The sequence below is a fragment of the Mirounga angustirostris genome, unplaced genomic scaffold (genome assembly GCF_029215605.1).
Source record: "Mirounga angustirostris isolate CCGP_5_RB_7025 unplaced genomic scaffold, mMirAng1.0.hap1 SCAF_4, whole genome shotgun sequence".
Lineage (NCBI taxonomy): Eukaryota > Metazoa > Chordata > Mammalia > Carnivora > Phocidae > Mirounga > Mirounga angustirostris.
In genome coordinates, this window is record NW_026991712.1 from 157,017,274 (window position 1) to 157,039,485 (window position 22,212).

The 22,212-nt window shown below is 44.3% G+C and overlaps 1 protein-coding gene across 2 annotated transcripts; it reads right to left on the minus strand.

Moving 5' to 3' along the window:
- Positions 1 to 16,019: 16,019 nt before the first annotated feature.
- ZNF691 (zinc finger protein 691) lies at positions 16,020 to 21,848 on the minus strand. Of its 2 annotated transcripts, XM_064589312.1 has the most exons (3): positions 21,759 to 21,775; positions 20,239 to 20,377; positions 16,020 to 17,499 (listed from the first exon to the last, which is right to left on the minus strand). In XM_064589312.1, the coding sequence occupies exon 3, from the start codon at positions 17,488 to 17,490 to the stop codon at positions 16,636 to 16,638; it is 855 nt and encodes a 284-aa protein (XP_064445382.1). In that variant the 5' UTR covers positions 17,491 to 17,499; positions 20,239 to 20,377; positions 21,759 to 21,775; the 3' UTR covers positions 16,020 to 16,635. The 2 variants fall into 2 exon arrangements, with proteins under 2 accessions (XP_064445382.1, XP_045753873.1); XM_045897917.3 differs by lacking the exon at positions 20,239 to 20,377 and having other exon boundaries at positions 21,759 to 21,848.
- Positions 21,849 to 22,212: the final 364 nt, after the last annotated feature.

A 22,212-nucleotide genomic window follows, 5' to 3' on the forward strand; every position in this document is an offset into this window, starting at 1 on the left:
CCTGTAGGTTACCTTTCATTTTATTGATAGTGTCCTTTGCTGTTCAGAAATTTTTTACTTTGGTGTTGACTCACTTGTCTCTTTGAGCTTTTGGTGTCATATCCAAGAAATTACCGAGACCAATATCAAGATTTCCCCCATGTTTTATTCTAGGAGTTTTATGGTTTTGGGTTTTACATTTAAGTCTTTAATCCATTTTGAGTTGAATTTTATGTATGGTATAAGATAAGGATCCAATTTCATTCTTTACATGTGGATACCAAATTTTCCCAACACCATTTGTTGGGAAACTATCCTTCCCCATTGTGAATTCTTCGCTCTCTGTTGAAGATCAGCTGGCTATATGTGCATGGGTTTATTTCTGGGTTCTATTCTGTTCCATTGTTCTATATGTCTACCTTTATACCAATACCATTCTGTTTTGATTATTGTACTTTGTAATATATTTTGAAGTCAGAAAGTGTAATGTTTCAGTTTTGTCAATCTTTGTCAATATTTCTCAAGATTACTTTGGCCATTTGGGTCTTTTGTGGTTCCATATCAATTTTAGGATTGCTTTTTCTATTTCTGTAAAAAATGCCAGGATTTCAGTGGGGTAACATTGAATCTATTGCTCTGGGTACTTGGACATCTAAACAATATTATCTTCCAATCCATGAAGATGAAATGTCTTTCCATTTATTTGTGTCTAATTTCTTTCAGCAGTGTTTTGTTGTTTTCAATGTATAAGTCTTCTGCCTCCTTTCTCAAGTTTTTCTTTTTCATTGGTCTATATGTCTGTTTTTGTGCCAGTACCATGCTGTGTTGGTGATCACAGCTTTGTAATATAGCTTGAAATCGGGCAACGTGATGCCCCCAGCTTTGTTTTTCTTTTTCAACACTTCCTTGGAGATTCGGGGTCTTTTCTGATTCCATACAAATTTTAGGATTGTTTCTTCCAGCACTTTGAAAAATGTCATTGGAATTTTGATCGGGATGGCATTGAAGGTATAGGTTGCTCTGGGTAGCATAGACATTTTAACAATGTTTATTCTTCCGATCCATGAGCATGGAATATCTTTCCATCTTTTTGTGTCTTCTTCAATTTCTTTCATGAGTGTTCTGTAGTTCCTAGAGTATAGATCCTTTACCTCTTTGGTTAGGTTTATTCCGAGGTATCTTATGGTTTTTGGTGCTATTGTAAATGGAATCATTTCTCTAATTTCTCTTTCTACAGTTGCGTTGTTAGTGTATAAGCAAGCAACTGATTTCTGTGCATTGATTTTGTATCCTGCTACATTACTGAATTGCTGTATGGGTTCTAGTAATTTGGGGGTGGAGTCTTTGGGGTTTTCCACATAAAGTAACATGTCATCTGCGAAAAGAGAGAGTTTGACTTCTTCTTTGCTAATTTGAATACCTTTTATTTCTTTTTGTTGTCTGATTGCTGTTGCTAGGACTTTTAGTACTATGTTGAACAATAGTGGCAAGAGTGGGCATCCTTGACGTGTTCCTGATCTTAAGGGAAAGGCTCTCAGCTTTTCCCCATTGAGGATGATATTCGCTGTGGGTTTTTCATAGGTGGACTTTATGAACTTGAGGAATGTTCCCTCTATCCCTATACTCTGAAGAGTTTTAATCAGGAAACGATGTTGTATTTTGTCAAATGCTTTTTCTGCATCAATTGAGAGGACCATATGGTTCTTCTCCCTCCTCTAATTAATGTGTTCTATCACATTGATTGATTTGCGAATGTTGAACCACCCTTGCGTCCCGGGGATAAAGCCCACTTGGTCGTGGTGGATGATCCTTTTAATGTATCATTGGATCCTATTAGCTAGGATTTTGTTGAGGATTTTGGAATCCATATTCATCAGGGATATCGGTCTGAAATTCTCCTTTTTGATGGGGTCTTTGCCTGGTTTGGGGATTAAGGTAATGCTGGCCTCATAGAATGAGTTTGGAAGTTTTCCTTCTGTTTCTATTTTCTGAAACAGCTTCAGTACACTAGGTACTATTTCTTTTTTGAATGTTTGGTAGAATTCCCCAGGGAATCCATCAGGCCCTGGACTCTTGTTTTTTGGGAGGTTTTTGATCACTGCTTCAATCTCGTTAGTGGTTATTGGCCTATGCAGGTTGTCAATTTCTTCCTGTTTCAGTCTTGGCAGCTTATAGGTTTCCAGGAAGGCCTCCATTTCATCCAGATTGCTCAGTTTATTGGCATATAGTTGTTGATAATAATTTCTAATAATTCTTTCTATTTCCTTCATGTTAGTCATGATCTCTCCCCTTTCATTCATAATTTTATTAATTTGGGTCCTTTCTCTTTTCTTTTGGATAAGTCTGGCTAGTGGTTTATCAATCTTATTAATTCTTTCAAAGAACCAACTTCTGGTTTCATTGATCTGATCTACTGTGTTTCTGGTTTCTAATTCATTGATTTCTGCTCTAATTTTAATTATTTCTCTTCAAATGTGTCGCTTAGGCATCGTTTGTTGCTTTTTCTCTAGTTCTTTAAGGTGTAGAGTTAGTTGGTGAATTCGGGATCTTTCTATTTTTTTGAGTGAGGCTTGGATGGCTATGTATTTCCCCCTTAGGACCGCCTTTGCAGTATCCCATAGGTTTTGGACCACTGTGTTTTCGTTCTCATTGATTTCCATGAATTGTTTAAGTTCTTCTTTGGTTTCCTGGTTGACCCAAACATTCTTGAGCAGAGTGGTCTTTAGCTTCCAAGTGTTTGAATTTCTGCCAAATTTTTTCTTGTGATTGAGTTCCAGTTTTAGAGCATTGTGGTCTGAGAATATGCAGGGAATAATCTCAATCTTTTGGTATCAGTTGAGACCTGATTTGTGACCCAGTATGTGGTCTATTCTGGAGAAAGTTCCATGTGCACTCGAGAAGAATGAGTATTCTGTTGTTTTAGGGTGGAATGTTCTGTAAATATCTATGAGGTCCATCTGGTCCAGTGTATCATTCAAAGCTCTTGTTTCCTTGTTGATTTTCTGCCTAGATGATCTGTCCATTGCTGAGAGTGGAGTATTGAGGTCTCCTACAATTAACGTATTGTTATCAATATGACTCTTTATTTTGGCTAACAGTTGGCTTATGTAGATGGCTGCTCCCGTATTGGGGGCATAGATATTTACAATTGTTAGATCTTCTTGTTGGATAGACCCTTTAAGAATGATATAGTGTCCTTCTGTGTCTCTAATTACAGACTTTAGTTTAAAATCTAATTTGTCTGATATAAGAATTGCTACCCCAGCTTTCTTTTGAGGTCCGCTGGCATGGAAGATGGATCTCCATCCCTTCACTTTCAGTCTGGATGTATCTTTAGGTTCAAAATGAGTCTCTTGTAGGCAGCATATGGATGGGTCCTATCTTTTTATCCAACCCTGTGCCATTTTATGGGAGCGTTTAGGCCATTCATGTTGAGAGTGATTATTGAAAGATATGAATCAGTTGTCATCATGTTGCCTGTGAAGACATTGTTTTTTTTTAGATTGTCCCTGTAAATTTCTGTTGTATATCACTCTTGGGGTCTTTCTCCTTTTATAGAACCCCCCTTAATATTTCTTGCAGGGCCGGCTTAGTGGTCACTTATTCTTTCAGTTTCTGCCGGTCGTGGAAGCTCTGCATCTCTCCATCCATTCTAAATGACAGCCTTGCCGGATAAAGTATTCTTGGCTGCATGTTCTTCTCATTTAGTACCATGAATATGTCTTGCCAGGCCTTTCTGGCTTGCCAGGTCTCTGTGGATAGGTCTGACGTTATTCTGATGTTCCTCCCTCTGTACGTAAGGAATCTCTTCCCCCTAACTGCCCTTAAGATAGTTTCCTTGGTTCTAAGATTTGCAAGTTTTACTATTACATGCCGGGGTGTTGGCCTGTTTTCCTTGATCTTGGGAGGGGTCCTCTCTGCCTCTAGGACGCGAATGTTTGTTTCATTCCCCAGATTAGGGAAGTTCTCAGCTACGATTTGCTCAAATACATCTTCTAGCCCTCTCTCTCTCTCCACTCCCTCCGGGATTCCAATTATTCTGACATTGGAACGCTTCATGGTGTCACTTATTTCTGATTCTATTTTCATGGATTCTGAGTTGTTTTTCCCTGGCCTCCTCTTTTCCCTTTTTATCTATTATATTGTCTTCCAGGTCACTTATTCGTTCTTCTGCCTCACTTACCCTAGCTGTTAGATTATCTAGATTGGATTGGATCTCATTGACAGCATTTTTAAGTTCTGCCAATTCACCTTTCATTTCTGCCCTTAGAGACTCTATGTTGCCATTAATTGATTTCTCCATTCTAGCCATTGTTTTCACAATTACTAGCCTGAATTCCATCTCCGACATCTTGGTTATATCTGCATCCATTTGTAAATCTGCAGCATAAGTCATAATCTCTGATTCTTTTCTATTTTGGGGGTTCCTCCTCCTAGTCATTCTGTTGATGGGTGTTTGAGGCAATGTATAGAGTCCAAATTATTGACCAGAACCCAAGCAAGATGCACCTGTTTTCTTGGGACCTTCAGGTTGCTGGCCTCTTGTTTTCCTAGCCTGTCTTCTCCGGGAGGGGCCTTCCACACTGTTACTCAGGCAACCCTGTTTGGGCAGAGTTGCCCTGCCCCCCTGTGGCAGGCGATGGGCTCAGCGGGAATCAGTCTTGGGGCTTTTGTTCTGTGGCGGCTTTCCCTGGCAGCTTTCCGCGTCTCTTCCGTGAGTCAGAGCAGAAGAGACCGTTTCCAGCCCTCTGCCTCAGAGCAGAGAGACCGCAGTCTGTTCTTCAGTGAGCTCTCCAGGCCACACTCTCCGTTTCTGTCTGTGCTGCTATAAACTGCAGCGTCCTGGGTTGTGCGCCGTCCGCAGCGCCCCCAGTCCTGTCTCCAGGTCGGGGCCTGTCTCTGCCCTTTGTGCTTCTAAAACTGCCAGCCGTTCCCAGTTCACCCGCGTGACCCTGCCACTCCAGGTTTCCGTCCGGGGGCTGCAGTTTGCAGGCACGACCCCGTCGCTCCAGGTTCCGCCCCAGGGGCTGCCCTAAAGTCCTTTCCCCACCGCTACCCGTCTGCGAGTCTGTGCCCATCCGCAGCACACGAGGCTGTCGCTCACCAGCGGTGTAGGATCCCCACGTCCAGGCACCCTCCTGCTGCTGTTTATCCTCCCATATCTGCCCATGGAATCACGGCTCTCTGCTTCATACTTCAAAACCAACCACCTGTGATATTCTGTTTGTAGAGATCCAGATCTTCTTACATCTCAGGCTGGTTTCGTGGGTGCTCAGAGTGGTCTGCTAGATATCTAGCTCAATTCCGGGGACCAGTTGAAATAGGGTCCCCTACTCCTCCGCCATCTTTCCTTCTCTCCTCAAGTTTATTTCTAAATATTTCATTCTTTTTTTTTTTTAAGTAGGTTCCATGCCCAGTGTGGAGCCCAATGTGGGGCTTGAACTCACAACTCTGAGATCAAGACCTGAGCTGAGATTGAGAGTTGGATGCCTAACTGATCTTGCCACCCAGGAACCCCAGTATTTCATTCTTTTGATGCCATTATAAGTGGGATTGTTTTCTTAACTTCCTTTTCAGTTAGTTCATTATTAGTGTATAGAAATGCAACTAGCATGGTGCCTGGGTGGCTCAGTCAGTTCAGCATCTGCCTTCGGTTCAGGTCATGATCCTGGAGTCCTGGGATCAAGCCCCTCATTGGGCTCCCTGCTCAATGGGGAGTCTGCCTCTCCTTCTGCCCCTCACCCCACTCTCCTGCTCTTTCTCACACTCTCTCAAAAAAGTAAATAAAAAAAAAAAAGAAACTTTTTGTATGTCAATTTTCTATTCTGCAACTTAACTGAATTCATTTATTCTAATAGTTTTTTTTTATGGAGCCTTCAGGGTTTTCTACATATAAGATCAGGTCATCTATGAAAAGAGATGATGTTACTTCTTCCTTACCAGTTTGGATGCCTTTTATTTATTCATCTGTCTATTTATCTATCTAATATCTTTGGGTAGATTTCAAGTACCATTTTGAATAAAAGTGGTAAGAATGGGGGCGCCTGGGTGGCTCAGTCATTAAGTGTCTGCCTTCGGCTCAGGTCATGATCCCAGAGTCCTGGGATCGAGCCCCACATTGGGCTCCCTGCTCAATGGGAGGCCTGCTTCTCCCTCTCCCACTCTCCCTGCTTGTGTTCCCTCTCTCGCTGTGTCTCTCTCTGTCAAATAAATAAAATCTTAAAAAAAAAAAAAGTGGTAAGAATGGGCATCTTTGCCTTGTTCCTAACCTTAGAGGAAAAACTTTCAGTCTTTCACCATCCAGTATAAAGTTCCCTGTGGACTCTTCATATATGGCCTTTAATTTGTTGAGGTGCATCCCTTCTGCACATAGTTTGTTGAGTGTTTTTATCAAGATAGGGTGTTGAGTTTTGTCAGATGCTTTTTATGCATCAGTTGAGATGATCATGTGATTTTTGTCCTTCACCTGATAATGGTATATTACATTTATTGGTTTTCATATGTTGAACCATCATGTATCATGTATCTTGGGGATAAATCCCATTTGGTCATGATATACAATAGTTTTGATATGCTACTGAATTCATCTTGCTCCTATTTTAGTGGGGATTTTTGTATCATATTCATCAGGGATATTGCTCTGTCATTTTCTTGTAGTGTCTGTCTGGCTTTGGTATCAGGGTAATGCTGGCCTCAGAAAATGAGTTTGGACATGTTCTTTCCTCTTCAATTTTGTGGAAGAATTTGAGAAGTATTGGTGTTCTTTAGATATTTAGTAGAATTCTCCCTTGAAGCTATCTGGTTTTGGACTCTTCTTTTTTGGGAGCATTTTGATTACTGATTCAATCTCCTTAGTAGTTATTGGTCTATTCAGATTTTCTATTTTTTCATGATTCAGTCTGTGCAGGTTGTATGTTTCTAGGAATTTATTTATTTCTTCTAGGTTATCCAGTTTGTTGGCATATAATTGTTCATAGTAGTCTCATGATCCTTTTTACTTCTGTGACATCAATTGCAATGTCTCCTCTTCATTTCTGATTTTTGTTGAGCCTTCCCTTTTTTGTCCTACTTAGTATAGCTAAGGGTTTGTCAATTTTATTGATCTTAAAAACCAATTCAGTACTTTGATGATTTTTCTATTGTTTTTCTAATCTCTATTTCATTTATTTCTGCCTTTATTTTTATTATTTCCTTCCTTCTGATAACTTTGGGTTTAGTTTGTTCTTTTTCTAGTTCCTTGAAGCATAAAGTCAGGTTGTTGGTTTGAGAGCTTTCTTCTTTTTAAATGTAGGCATGTTCGGCTATCAACTTCCCTCTTAATAGTGCTTTTCTGCATCCCACAAATTTTGGTTCATTTTGTTTTCATTTTCATTTATCTCTAGATATTTTCTGATTTCCCTTGTCTTCTTTGACCTCTTGGTTGTTAAAGAGTGTGTTGTTTTGGGGCGCCTGGGTGGCTCAGTTGGTTAAGCGACTGCCTTCGGCTCAGGTCATGATCCTGGAGTCCCAGGATCGAGTCCCGCGTCGGGCTCCCTGCTCAGCGGGGAGTCTGCTTCTCCCTCTGACCCTCCTTCCTCTCATGCTCTCTGTCTCTCATTGTCTCTCTCTCAAATAAATAAATAAAATCTTTAAAAAAAAAAAAAGTGTGTTGTTTAATTTCCATATATTTGTAAACTTTCCAATTTTCCTTCTGTTACTGATTTCTAGTTTTACTCCATTGTAGTCAGAAAAGATACTTGGTATAATTTCCATCTCTTAAATTTGGTTAAGACTTGTTTTGTGGCTTAACATGTGATCTATCCTGGGGAATGTTCCATGTACACTTGAGAATAATGTGTATTCTGCTGATGTTGGGTGGAATGTTCTGTATATACATGTTAGGTCCATTTGGCTTATTGTGTTGTTCAGGCCCTCCATTTCCTTACTGATCTTCTGTCTGGTTGTTCTATCCATTATTGAAAGTGGGGTACTGAAATATCCTACTATTATTGTGTTACAGTCTATTTTTCTCTTCAGTTCTGACAATGTTGGTTTCATATGTTTGGGTGCTATAATGTTCAGTCAGGATATATTTGTAATTCTTATACTCTCTCTGGTGAACTGGCCCTTTTATCATTATATAATGTTCTTCTTTGTCTCTTGTGACAGTTTTTTACTTAAAGTCTGTTTTATCTGATATAAATATGGCCATTCCTGCGCTCTTGGTTACTAATTGCATGGAATCTTTTTCCTTCTTTTCGTTTCCACCCTATGTGTATCTTTATATGTAAAGTGGATCTCCTGTAGACAGTATATAGTTGGGTATAGTTGTTGTTGTTGTTTTTAATCCACTCAGCCACTCTATGTCTTTTGAGGAGCTTATCCATTTATATTTAAACTAATTAACTAAAAGGGAAAGACTTACAATTGGCATTTTGTTCATTGCTTTCTGTCTTGTAGCTATTTTGTCCCTGGTTTCCTCTCTGCCTTCCTTGTATGTTGTTGACTTTTTGTATTCACATGCTTTGATTCCTTCCTCATTTTCTTTTGTGTATCTTCTATAGGTATTTGTGTGTGTGTGCGGTTACCATAGGGCTTACACAAAACATCTTATATTATAATAATCTATTTTAAGCTGATAACAACTTTAACCATACGCAAAACCCAACTCTTTTGCATCTCTCCACCCCCAACATTGTTACTGATGTCACAAATTACATCTTTATATAATTTATTGTATCCATTAACATAGTTTTATAGTCATAGTTGTTTTTATGCTTGTCTTTTAAATTCTATCCCAGAATTAAAAGTGTTTTTTGCAATACCGTTACAGTATTAAAGTATTCTCTCTTTCTTTTTTTACATTTACTAACAAGCTGTATATTTTTAAATGCTTTCATGTTTCTGTTTAGCATCCTTTTGTTTCAACTTGTGAACTCCCTTTAGCATTTCTTGGAAGGCGGGTCTAGTGGATGAAATCCTTCAGCTTTTGTTTATCTGGAAAGTGTTTATTTCTCCATTTTTGAAGGATAATTTTTCCAGATATAATATTCTTGGCTGGCAGTTTTTCTCTCAGCCCTTGAATATATATATATATATATATTTTTTTTTTTAAAGATTTTATTTATTTGACAGAGAGAGACACAGTGAGAGAGGGAACACAAGCAAAGGGAATGGGAGAGGGAGAAGCAGGCTTCCCGTGGAGCAGGGAGCCCGATGCGGGGCTCGATCCCAGGACCCTGAGATCATGACCAGAGCCGAAGGCAGATGCTTAACGGCTGAGCCACCCAGGCGCCCCAGCCCTTGAATATATTATCTTGCTCCCGTCTGGCCTGTAAGGCTTTTGCTGAGAATACAGCAATAATCTTATGGGAGCTCCCTTGTCCATAGTGAGTTGTTCTTCTCTTGCTGCTTTTCAAGACTCTCTGTCTTTGACTTTTGACAGTTTGATTATAATTTGTCTTGCTGTGAGCCTCTTTGGATTCATCATACTTAGAGTCTATGGAGTGTCTTGAAATTGTATGTCCTTGATCATTACTTCTTTAAGTGCTCTGCCCCTTTCTCTCTCATCTCCTTCTGGAACTTCAATAACGCATACATTGGTTGGCTTTATGATATCCTATAAATCCCTTAGGCTTTCTTCACTTTTCTTCATTCTTGTTTGTTTTTGTTCCTCTAACTCAATAATCTCAAATAACCGGTTCTTTCTTGTTTGGTTAAGCATGTTGTTGAACCCCGCTAATGAATTTTTCAGCTCAGCTATTGTATTCTTCAGCTCTGGAATTTGTTTGGGTTTTTTTTCTTAATTAATTTATTTGAGAGAAAGCAGCAAGCAAATGGGGGGGGGGTAGAGGGAGAGAGAAAATCTCAAGCAGGCTGCACACTCAGCACAGAGCCCAACACAGGGCTTGATCTCACGACCCTGAGATCATGATCTGAGCTGAAATCCAGTCAGACACTTAACCGAATGAGCCACCCAGGCACCACTGTTTGGTTCTTTCTCATAGTTTCTATATCTTTCTTGATATTCTCATTTTGTTCATGTATTATTTTCCTGATTTTTGTACAGACTGGCTTCAGGTAAGGGAAAATCTTTAACAATTTGCCTGGCTATAGATTCTGGGACTTCTGAAAACCTTTTTGGTGGATGTAATTTCTCTGAGCTTATGCTCTAATTTCCCAATTAGAGAAGTCTGCTAGTTTCTTTTTTTTCAGGAGCTCATTTATCTCTTGCTCCCTCTGGTGCCTATCTGTAGTACTGCAGGTTCTCTGCTGTTAACAGCATGAAGCCACCCCACTCAATGACATCCAAAGTACTTTGTACTCAGTGTCATCAAAAGTATATTGTTTCCCCATGAGTACCCCATCTCAGGTAAGATAGAAACCAGGTCCTTGGGCAGCCCTCTGAAAATCCAGAACGTTGGATACATGTTCCACTCTTCCCCTGCCTTTCTTACCACACCCCCATACCCCCCCACCCTGGGCAGAACTACCTGTGCTGAGCTGTGCGAGCTGTAGGTTTCTGGAGTTCTCACAAAGGTATTTTGGTCTATATTTTGTTGTTAAGTCATTGTCTCTTTGGGGCAGTGAAGGCTGGGACTTCCTATTCCACCATCTTGGTGATATCACTGCCTTGTCTCTCTTATAATGTGATATATCATCAAATCTAAACTAGCATCAATTTTTGGACATATTCCAATTTTGGAGATGTTAAAATGTGGGGTGGGGAGAATGACCAATAGCAATGTAAGACACCATCTGTAGTAAGATGTGCCACAGTCTTGTTATAGCAGGAACTCACCTCTAAGTATTAGGGTGAAAGGTTAAGGTGCTGTAAAAAAAAAAAAGAGGCCCAAGAAAGCAATGGCTTGGAGCACAAAAAAATCTGTTTCTTTCTCATTAATAGTTGTGAAGCATCCAGGCAGGTGAGTGGGTTAGCACTGCTGCATGCTAAGCTCAAGAACCCACTCCCTTTTATCCCATTGCTCTGCTACCCACTATGATGCAACATCTAGGACATAATTATACCAAAAAATTATTTGTCGTTTACCTGAAATTCAAATTTAATTGGATGTTTTGTGTTCTGTCTGGCAAATTGACACTAGGGCACTATATAGTCTGCAACTATCAAAGCTGCATTCCCGCAGGTTACAACTAGTGAAAGGTGGTAAGAAAATGAGGTGAAGACATGCTGCTTTCCTGAGGTCTAAGCCCAGAAATGTCACATACCATTTCTGCTCATCTTCCAGGGACAAGAACTTAAATTATATGACTATACCTAACTGCAAAGGAGGCTGGGAAATGTTGGTTAGTTCAGTGCTCCAACAAAACGAGAGAACAGATTTTGGAGGACGACCAACAGTCTTCATCAAAAGAACCTCTTGGGTTGATCTTCTATGTGCTTTATTTCTTCTTTCCTTGTCTGTATTTTTGCTCTACATCGTAGAAGCTTTTCTTGATTTTCTCTTCCAAGTGGTCTCTTGAATATCTTATTTTAGCTGTCATATGTTTAATTTCCAAAAGCTATTTGCTATTTTCCAATTTTTCCTTTCCACTAGCAACGTTTCTTGTTTTATGGAGGTGGTATCTTCCCAGATCTTCCTGAGAATATAATTAGAATTTTTAAAGATTCTACTGCTCCATTATAACTTTCTGTTGTCTGGAGTCACTTATTCTATTTACCTTGTCTCTCTCTTTCATGCTTCTAGCCATATTCTTAACTCTGGTGTTCCTCATTGACTGTTTATGGAATAACAGACCAAGTTGATTAATCTCAGTAATTGAGTTGGTTCCCTCTGTTGCTGTATGTTTCCCTGAGAGGTCACTCTCTTGAACAGGAAAGCTGAGGGGGGTCTTCTGGAAGGCTTTTCTGTAGTGTGAGTGGATGGGTCATTGTTGGAGGATGAGGTGGGAAGAGGGTTTGTAAATGTCACAATGACAAAAGTTTTATTCTGGGATATCAATGCTATACTAAACATACCAGATTTCTCCAGATTTATTGGATTTCTATAGAATGAGCCTTCTGGGGTCCTGCTATGTGTGTTTTATTTTTGTCTGGAGGTAAGCATCAGTTACTCTCCACTCTGGAGGTAAGAGGGAGGTGACTGGTGCAGTGGCACAAACAGACCTTCTACAAACTGTATAGTTTTTAGACCCATTTTTCATGTCATCAGTACCTGCCAACCATGAACTCAGAGTCTCTCTGTGGTTTTGCCAGGAAGGCTGGCTCTCACTTCCATCGTCTGAATTCTGGGCTGTGGCTTCCACCACTCTGCTAAGTCATCAATGTGTGTCATCTACTTTTAGAAATTGTTGAAGTCTCTGCACATACCACCCCTCTTCCCTGCCATTCTCTCTGCTGTTATGTTTCGATTCCTTTTATGTTATTTCAGAAGGGGAAACAATCACTTTTGTTCAGACTAGAGTCTTAAACCTTTAATATGCTTACATGCTTTGTGAATCTCCAAGGGTATTTATTGTTTATTTTTGCAACTGCTTCATGAGGTAGGTGTTATGTTGTTAAATGGTGAAGCCTTTGTTCTGCTGAACTCCTTGATGTGTTTCTGTATGCAAATTGGCATCAGGGACTGAGGAAAGCCAAACAGCTTTCTGTAATAGAGTAAAAGTTGGGGCATCTGGGTGGCTAAGTCAGTTAGGTGCCCAACTCTTGGTTTCGGCTCAGGTCATGATCTCAGCGTCCTAAGATCAAGCTCCATGTTGGTCTAAAGCACGGAGTCCGCTTGAGATTCTTTCCTCTTCTCCCTCTCCCTCCCCCTCTGCTCCTTACCCTGCTCAAGCTCTCCCTCCCTCTCTCTCTCTCAAATAAACAAATAAATAAAATCTTTATAAGACAGTAAAAGAATCTGCAGTTTCCAGGGCAATTGGGAGAGGATAAGGGCAGCAATGGGAGGGAAGAGAGGAAGCTAGGGACATGCCATGATGGGAGCCCCTCCCCAAGACTTCCAATCTCTCAAAGGGATTCTAAACTTACAGAATGCTTGGTGTGGCAGAATTTCTTGGGGAAGCCAATGAAGGTGCTTAGTTCTGCGACAGGGCTGACAGAGACAAAACAGAGGCTTGTACAGTCCCTTGGGAACCTCAGGCAAAAGGAGACCATGAGAGTATGAATCTCAGGAACCTGCAGAAATTGTGTGAAGGGTTTGGACTTTCCCACTCTGTGGAACTGACAAGGCTCTGAGGCAATCATACAGAGATCTCTGTGGGTCAGGAGGACTCCAACTGGCACTTGGCATATTTCCAACTTACCTAACCCCCTTTAGTTCACCCTCCACACTAGCCTGAATGATCATGCCATTCCCCTACTTGAAAATTCTGTGGTCTACAGTCCAAAATTCTTTATCCTGGCATCCAACACCCCTCACAATCTGGTCCCTGACTACCTACCAGCTTCATCTCCTCCTCACAGGACACTCTGATTATGTCAAATGTTTCACTGTTCCTTACAACACCAAGCTTTCCCTTCCATCTGAAGTAACCTTCCTCTTCTTTGCCTAGTAAACACCTACTCACTCAAGACCAGGCTCAATCATCATCTCACCTTCTCCTTCCCTCCAAAGAATTAGCCATTCCCACCGTGGTCTCCCAATACTCTGTTCTAAGGAGTTTGTCTTCCTCTGAGTTCCCTGCAGGAAAGACTGTCTTATTCAATTTTGGACCCCAATGTCCAGTACAGGCCAGTTTGAGACCCTCCTCGAGCACCCTAGGGATAACAATAATGACACCTATCATCCTGCACTGTAACTCTGGGTTTATGTGCCAGTCTCCTACACTCAGAAAATGAAGGGAATGAAAGAGGAAATTAGGGAGGTTAACAAAAAAGGAAGTCAGAGAGTGAATAAGTGGACTAGTCAGGACTCACAGGTCCGAAACAACACAGAAACCCTAGCCTATGAACTTGGTCAAAAGGGGCAAATGAGATTGGCCAGCAAGTCATGTCCCAAGATCAAAGCAAATGCCCAGTACATTGGTCCTGGGTCTTACTGGCAGCTGAGACTCCCAGAAAGTCACAGCAATTGTCACTAAGGCTCTAGGTCTGGAAGGATGATATCAAGCTCCCCAGACAGGACCAGTAGACCTAACTTGTTAGTGGATATAATGAAGAGCGTGGCCTTGGAATCCCACATACCTGATTTAGATCACAGCTTAGCCATTAGGTCAGGTCATTTAACCTTTCAGATTTGTTTTATCTCAAAAATGGGGATACTACCACCTTACAGGATAGTTAATGGAGATCAGAGATAATAGATGCATGAGAAATGGTGCTCAGTGGTGTTTGATGGCAACTTTAACTATTAGGGAGTGTGCCAATTCATACATGCAAGTTTGGTGACTTATGTTTAAAATATCTTGTATGCAGATTTTCAAGGAGCAGGAAAATGTATATGCAATAAAAGTGCTTTGTAGAATACAAAAACATTAATTCAAAGGGATACATGCACCCCTGTTTATAGCAGCATTATTTACAACAGCCAAATTATGGAAACAGCCCACATGTCCATCAACTGATGAATGGATAAAGATGTGGTGTACAGACAATGGAATATCATTGAGTCATAAAAAAGAATGAAATCTTGCCATATGCAACAACATGGATGGAGCTAGAGATATAATGCTAAGTGAAATAAGTCAGTTGGAGAAAGACAAATACCATAATGATTTCACTCATAAGTGGAATTTCAGAAACAAAACAAATGAGCTAAGGGGAAAGAAAAGAGAGACAAAGCAAGAGACAGACTCTTAACTGTAGAGAACTGGTTACCAGAAGGGAAGGGGGTTGTGGAATGGATGAAACAGGTTAAGCAGATTAAGGAGTGCACTTGTCGTGATGAGCACTGGGTCATTAAAATAAAAGCTTTTTTTAAAAAGTGCTTTGTAAACTGTAGTGTCCTACATATGTCAGGGAATTGTTTGGGAAGTCTTTTATAGTTGGAAAAAATACAGGCTTTGGATTTAGGCAGAAGTAGGTTCAGTTCCTGACCCTGCCATTTACTTGCCAAGTAATCTCGAGTAAGTCACTTTCTGTCTGCCTGTTTCTCCAACTGTCATATGTGGGTGATTCTTACTTCCCAGGCTTAACGTGAGAATTCAACATGATGAGTATAAAGCTCCTAGCACATCCCTTCCTGGGTGGGTGGCAGGATCCCATGTGATAGGTTAGGTTATGGGTGGTGTCAGAATCATATTCTGGCAATTAGCTACAATGAAGAAGTCCCCTCACTCGGGAAGAGCAGGACCCAACTGGCAAGAGATGTAGAGAGGGGTCTTCTGTATCTGTTGGAGGAAATCTGGGTGAACATTAAACTGCCATGCAGAAAACACTGAAATCCGCCATGTGGAGCCAGGCCTAAACCAGGAGGGCAGGAAGCTGGGAGGGCCCCTGCCCAGCTGTCCCAGCCTTGGGAACTAAACTATTGCCACTAAAGGCAAAGACTGCCATTGTGGGTTCATCCCAGCCCTCACCCCCTGCTCCCCGACACTATCATTCTTCCTAAGCACAAGGAAGTGCCAATCAAGAATCTAAAGGAGAAAAGGTTCTCAGACTTGGCATTGACTTCCCACAAAGCAAATGGTCCAGGGCCACATCAAGAGGCCATCCTAGCTCCCACTTTCAGGGACTCACTTGGTCCCAGGCCAGCCCCCCCAGGTGGCTCTTCCTTCTGAAGCCACTAGGTGCAAGCAATGGAAAGGGCATCAGCTCAGAATCAAGGGAGGCCCAAGTGTGAACTCTGGCTCCACCACACTCCTGACTTCACGTCTCCTCACTTGTGTCCTCATCTTATTCCCTTGAGGGCTGCTGTGCCAGCTCACAGAAACAAAGATATAAATGTGACCTGTAGCCTCTACAGCAGATGTGGATGCTCAGTGTTACTTCTTTCCTCTTGTCTTCCTCCTCAAAGGCCCCAGAGACTCAGCCTGCTTTCCTCTGCTTTTCAGAGCAGCCACCCATTCTTCCTGGGATCCAGCCCCCTTGCAGGGAGGCTGCAGTGCAACCAGCTCCCCAGCTCCCACTTCCTCGATGCCCCAAATAAGTACACAGGTCCTTTTCATTGAAGGGTTTTACTGCTAATCACAGATGCAGGTTAGGGTGGGGAAACAAGTCACAAACATGGGGGACTGTGAAGGTCCCTGGATCGTGGCTCCCTGAGGGCTTCCCTTTCGTTCCTAAGGCAGGACCAGACCTCTTCTCCAGGCTGAGGAGGCCCCTTCCACTGGGAGGGCAGCTCCTCCCAGCGCAGGTGGGGCACAGCAGATGGGAACTGACAGCCACCACAATATGCCCTAAGCAGTTCATCTACGATTTGGAGGACCTTCAGACAGTGATGCCCACCTCACAGGTACTTCCTCAAAGGCCAGGGGATGGTTGCCCTAATGACATGAGCATGTGCTAAGCCTACCCTACTTCTCTTTCCTCCCAAGGAGATGAAGCCAAGACTGGATCCTCCAAACTTTCCAAGGCAAGAAATTGGCCTGGAGAGCGGCAAGGATTCTTACTCAAGAGTCCCTTCTCAGGACTTTCCAGAGATCCTGGCTTCAGAGGCAACAGGAAACCATTCTCCAAAGTGGGATGAAGGGCTTGAGGTCAAGGGGCCAGCAGCAGATCCTAGAGATCTTCCTACACAAGGCTGGGGTCTCTCCGCCTCTCTCCCTCATCGTCCTTCAGCTGGAGTCTTTCCCAGCCTGCTCTCCCATGTGCGTTTTCTGGTGGCGGATGAGGTTTGAGCTCCGGGAAAAGTGCTTCCCGCACAGAGTGCACCAGTAGGGCTTCTCCCCTCTGTGGGTCCTCTGGTGTGCTCCGAAGTTGGAGATGTCGCTGAAGGTCCGCCCACACTCAGCGCACTCATAGGGCCTCTCACCTGTGTGCGTGCGGTGGTGCACGCCAAAGCTGGAGCTGTTGCTGAAGCTCTTCCCGCACTCACAGCAGATGTAGGGCGCTGGCTCCAAGTGGGTCCGATGGTGCACCGCCAGAGTGGCGCTCTGGCTGAAGCTCTTGCCACAGATGTCACAGCGGTACGGCCGCTTGCCCAGGTGGTCTTGCTGGTGCGTGGTGAGGTCCGAGCGCCGCCGGAAGCTCTCCTGACACTTGGGACATTTGTAGTGCTTCTCTTCCAGGTGGATCCGCTCGTGCCGGATGCGGTTGGAGCTCCTCGAGAAGCTCTTGCCACATTCGGAACACTTGTAAGGCTTCTCGCCCGTGTGGATGCGCTGGTGTGTTCTCAGGTTGGAGGTATTATTGAAGGTTTTCCCACACTGGGCACATATGAAGGGCTTCTCATCGGTCTCGGGCCTCGGGTGAGCTGTGGGGCTTCTGGGCTCTCCCGCGGGGACAGTGACTTTCTGCCACGGCTTTTTGGGATGGATCTCTTGTGGACCTTCCGATGGGCTCTCTTGCCCGTGCTCTTTCTCCCCGTCTGGGATCCGAAAACCCTCTGAGTCATCCACTCTCCACGGCTTACCCCATTCCCCTTCCTCAGGCAGGTGCTGTTCTGGATTCTGCTCCTTCTCACTGCCCATTTCTGAACCCTGAGAATGAACACAAATGGCCAACACCTTTATTCCTGGGGTCTGGCTCCACCACAGGGCAACTTTGCTCTGGCTGAAGGGGTGTACACCTTCCCCATGGAACCATCCATCAGAAATGACCTCAATTAACGGGAATACTTAGAGAGAATGCCTTTACTTAATAACTCTCAAGTGACAAACTTCCACAGATATTTAAAGCTACCCATCAGAGTAAAAAGAAGGCATCACTTTTGTCCCCTCCCAACAGATAGTTGTGCAATGTGAATAATGTCACTTTTTTTCATACCACTAACAATGACAGTCTAGACTCTTAATTCGTGTGCAGCTAAAGGAGCTTCCAGTTGGGGACAGTTCCATTTCTCTGCCTAACTCTAAGCTAACTGAAACTCCTTTTATGTTTAATCTTTTTTGAAAAACCTTCCTTAAAAGTATCCATTTGCCTGCTTTCAAAATGAACAGAACCTCTCATTCTTGAGGCTCTCCCAGTTGTTTAAATTCTCTTAAATGTTCCGCCACCCTTCCCTTCCCCAGACCGCAGCCTAGCCTAGCAACTAGGGTTAACATCGGGGCCCTCCACGACCCACTGCGGGGACTGGGCTACGTCTGCTGATTGGTCAATATCCACTTCCACTCTCCAACACCGTGCACAGCCACATGCACACCACATCACACACACACACACACACACTCACACAGCCATTCTCACATACCAGCCACACTCAACCATGTTCTCACACCATACACACCTACCATAGTCACACACATACAGCCACACACAGACACATACACACACACCACACACTCACATACACTTATAGAAACTGACAGTCACACACATCACATATACACACACAGCCCTTCCAAACATTTAGCCACGTACGTGGCTACACAATCACACAGGTATATCCATACCCCACACAAAATCTCTCTCACACACACACACACACACACACACACACACACACTCACATGCCACCTACAAAGACTCGCAGATACAAACCACATTCTCTCCCCCCCACACAGCTACACATACGCACTGCCAACTTTGGCAAACATCAGTAAATGCTTGCTGGGCGACACAGACTCTGAGCTCCTACAGCCCGGGACAGGCCACGAGGAGACGAAGTACTTCCGGGCCAGTGCAGGTGGTGTTTCCTCTGGGCCCTGGGGCAATAATGGCGGGGAAGGCCCGGCGGGCACGCACAGATGCTGTGCAGTGACAAGAGCAAGAGACGAGGGGCGGAAGCACAGGCTGTGACAGGCCAGCGAGGGGAGAACGTGACAGAATTCCTTCAGGTCAGCAAGTATTTCTGGAACACACAAGAGCAGTCACGGAAGGGGCACTGACTACACTTCGGGCTGGATCCTGATAGCGACACACACTATAGAACTGTGCAAATCGTTCAAGCCCTCTGAGCCTCGACTCCCACATCGCTAACACCGCGACGCCTGTCTATACTGCAGGACCCTGTGGCGGAGGAGATGCCCCCAGTGCGCTCAGGGTGCTTGTGGCGCGTACGAGTAACGCAGCAAATGACAGCCGCTATGACCACTGTGGAGGACACTATATCCTAGCCCTGCACAGATTACAAGAATGAAAAAGATCCCTTACATGATCTTGTTAGGAAAGAAAACAAAATTTTTTTAATTAAAAAACAGTACAAGAAAAACAAAAAATGGTGAAATACTGACAGAGCCTCAAATCTTTGAGTGGAGGCCGGCAAATTTTTCTGGAAAGGGCCAGGCAGTAAATATTTAGTAAACATCTGGGACCACAGGATCTCCATTGCAACCACTCAACTCTGCCCTCTTATCATAAAAGCAGCCACAGACAATACACAAAGGAATGAGTGTGGCTGTGTTCCAATAAAACTTTATTTAAAACAAAGGGAGGTGAACTACAGTTTACCAGTCCCTGTTAGAGAGTGTTTCTTGAAAAATCTAGATAAGAGACATGAAGGAGGCTTGCTTCACTTTCAAAAATGCAAGTAAACATCAGAAACAATTTATTCCTTGATACTTACTGTTTCCTGACAATCCTTTTAAAAATCACAACCCCATTCTCACATTCCCAGTGCTCCTGCCCCACGGCACTTCTCACCTGCTAACATTCTATTTATTTCTTACATCTTTTAGTGTCTGCCTCCCCCTGCTAAAACATAAGTCCCATGAGGGACAGGGTCTTTGTTTTCTAATGTAACCCAAATTCCTCAAGTAGTGACAGTCATTTATAGCAGATCTTTAACAAATATTCGTTGAATGAGCTGAGTGAAGGGCAGGCCTGTCTCCAGAACCCATTTCATGCTTATTTGTGGCTGTCTCCCCCACTGTTCCTCAGGAATCTGCCCACTCTTCCACCTTTAGGCACCCACAGAATCTTGTACGTACTTGCTTTTACAGTGATTTGCAATGATCTTTTCACATATCTGTTTCCACTAGCAGTTAATAAGCAATTTGAGGGCAGAGACTGGGTCATTTTGGCAATCTCTCCCCAGCACGAGGCACTGCTCAAATGTTTTCTGAATGTCTGAGTCAATGGATATGATCTGAATTCAGTCCCCAGCCCTGCCCACCCCACCTAGGGCTCCAATACCTCTCTCTGTGCAGGGGGCTACCTGGCCCCTTCTCACATCCAATCCTGTTATTCTAACAGCCTGCAATATACCAGGCTCTGACTCTACTCAGGACCGAATGCTGGATCAAAATAAGAGCAAAAAGATTTAGGATTATAATTATTACCCTCAATTTATGGCACAGTGCAGGGAAATAGGCCACGAACTCCAGAAACTGGCATACAGTGTAGAAGGTTCAGTTCTGGGGGGTCAGGAACTGTGCCTTAGTCACCTTTGCATCCACTCCTCAATGCCTCGCACGGCACCTGGCATATTATACAGGAACCAATAATAATAAACATTTTTGAAGCTCATACTAAGTGCTAGGCCCTGGACTGAACACTATATGCAAATCATGTCACTTCATTTTCACAACCTATTTTAGAGATGAGGAAACTGAGGCTCAGAGAAATTGTAACTTGCCCCAGGGCACAAAGCAAGTGAGTGGCAGAACTGGGACCTATGCCCATCACTCCAAAGCCAGGGCTTTTAAGCATGACACTAGCAATGGAGAGGAGGAGGGAGGAAGACAGGGAGGGAGGGGAGAAGGGAGACAGGAGACTGGAGAGGGGGGGCGGTGAAGGGAAGGAGGAAGGAATAAGAACAGTGCCAGGTGAGTTCAGATGACACAGGCGAGTCTCCCTGAAGAGATCAGGGATGAGCAGCTGCAGGGATAAGTCAGTATCTGAGTTAGGACTTTGCAGGATGGGTGAGCAAGATTGGGACTTGCAGAGATGGGGAGCCCGCTATCTACTGAGAACACAGTGGCAGGTAAAGTACAGAAGTACTTTCATGTCACATTTCAAAGATTTGGGGAGAGAAGGGCCCATTGGGGCCAGGAGGCTCAGAGGTACAGGGAGGACCAAGGGTGGAAGGGATTGGGGCAGTGGAAAAGCAGCCAGGGCTAAGAAGTAATAGCCAAGAAGATAGGGCTGGTGATCACAGATGCTGAAGGTCAAGGGCCTGGGTTAGAGTGAAGGGGCCAAGCTGGAAAGTGGTCTGAAGGGCCAAAGTTCGGGGTCTTTAGGGTCAAGTCAAGGGGTAGGGGGTGGGGAATGATGCAGAGAGAGGAGCTTAGAAAGACCAGGGACAAGGTGTTGAAGAACAGGGAACTGTACCGGGTAGCTGCATAACGGGTCAGATAGAGGGGACGAAAGGAGTCAGAGGGCCCGCAGGAGATGGGCAGGGGAGAGGAGGCACAGGCTGCAATCAGAGGTGTTAGGGGCCCGGGGCCCGACGCTGGGTTGTGAGTAGCGGGGAGAAGCCGATGGCGGAGTCTAGGATACGCGCGTCCTAGAGCACAGGTCTGGGTTTTGAGTAGCCGGATGGCTTGGGAGGGAGGGATGAGAGAGGGGGAGGGGCTGGCCCCCAAAGTATGGTCGGTGCCGGCGGGGGGAGGACCTGGACTGAAAGGCCAACTGGAGGGCCTGTGGGGAGGGGCTAGGGCAGCCTCCTGGCCGCGCGGGCCAGGGGCGGGGGCCAGGGGTCGGGGCGAGGGGACCACCGGCTCCCATTTACTCCCCACCGGATCCAGGGAGCAAAGCCACAGCCTCTAACTCCCCGGAGGGAGGGAGGGGGCCACGTTCAGAGTTCCCCGCGAAGCCGTGTCCACCTCCCCCCGCGACCTCGGGCCCAACCCGGACCCACCTCGCTCCCGCCGCTCCGTCAGGGACAGCGCCGCCTCGGTGGGCCGGGGGAGGAGCCGGAGCCGGAACCCAGAAAGGACCCGCCCTACCTCTCCAGGATTGGTTCCTGAGGAGAATCCTTCCTTCCCACTGGCTGCACTGGCTGCCACAACGCAAGAAACCCAGGCGGGACCGCCAATAAACTTTGGCCTCGGGCAAGGCCTGCTGGGAGTTGTAGTCCTGAGGAAGAGCGTAGACTCGGAGACGGAATCTGCGAAGTTTAGAACTGAGTAGCCAAGACTGAGTTCTCTTCCAAGGTCCTCGGATTTCCTTCTACGTTCACGCGTTAAAAGCCCAAGGTGCGGGGCCACTGGTCTGGCCAGCAGTAGAATACGTAGAGCTAACGTGAATGACCTCCACGGAATCATGAACTCAGTTTCTTCTTTACTTTGAGCTGGTGGCACTTGACGATCCTG

What these genes read in the sequence shown, in the direction of transcription:
- ZNF691 (XM_045897917.3), bottom strand. Translation starts at nt 17,490, where the DNA reads ATGGGCAGTGAGAAGGAGCAGAATCCAGAACAGCACCTGCCTGAGGAA.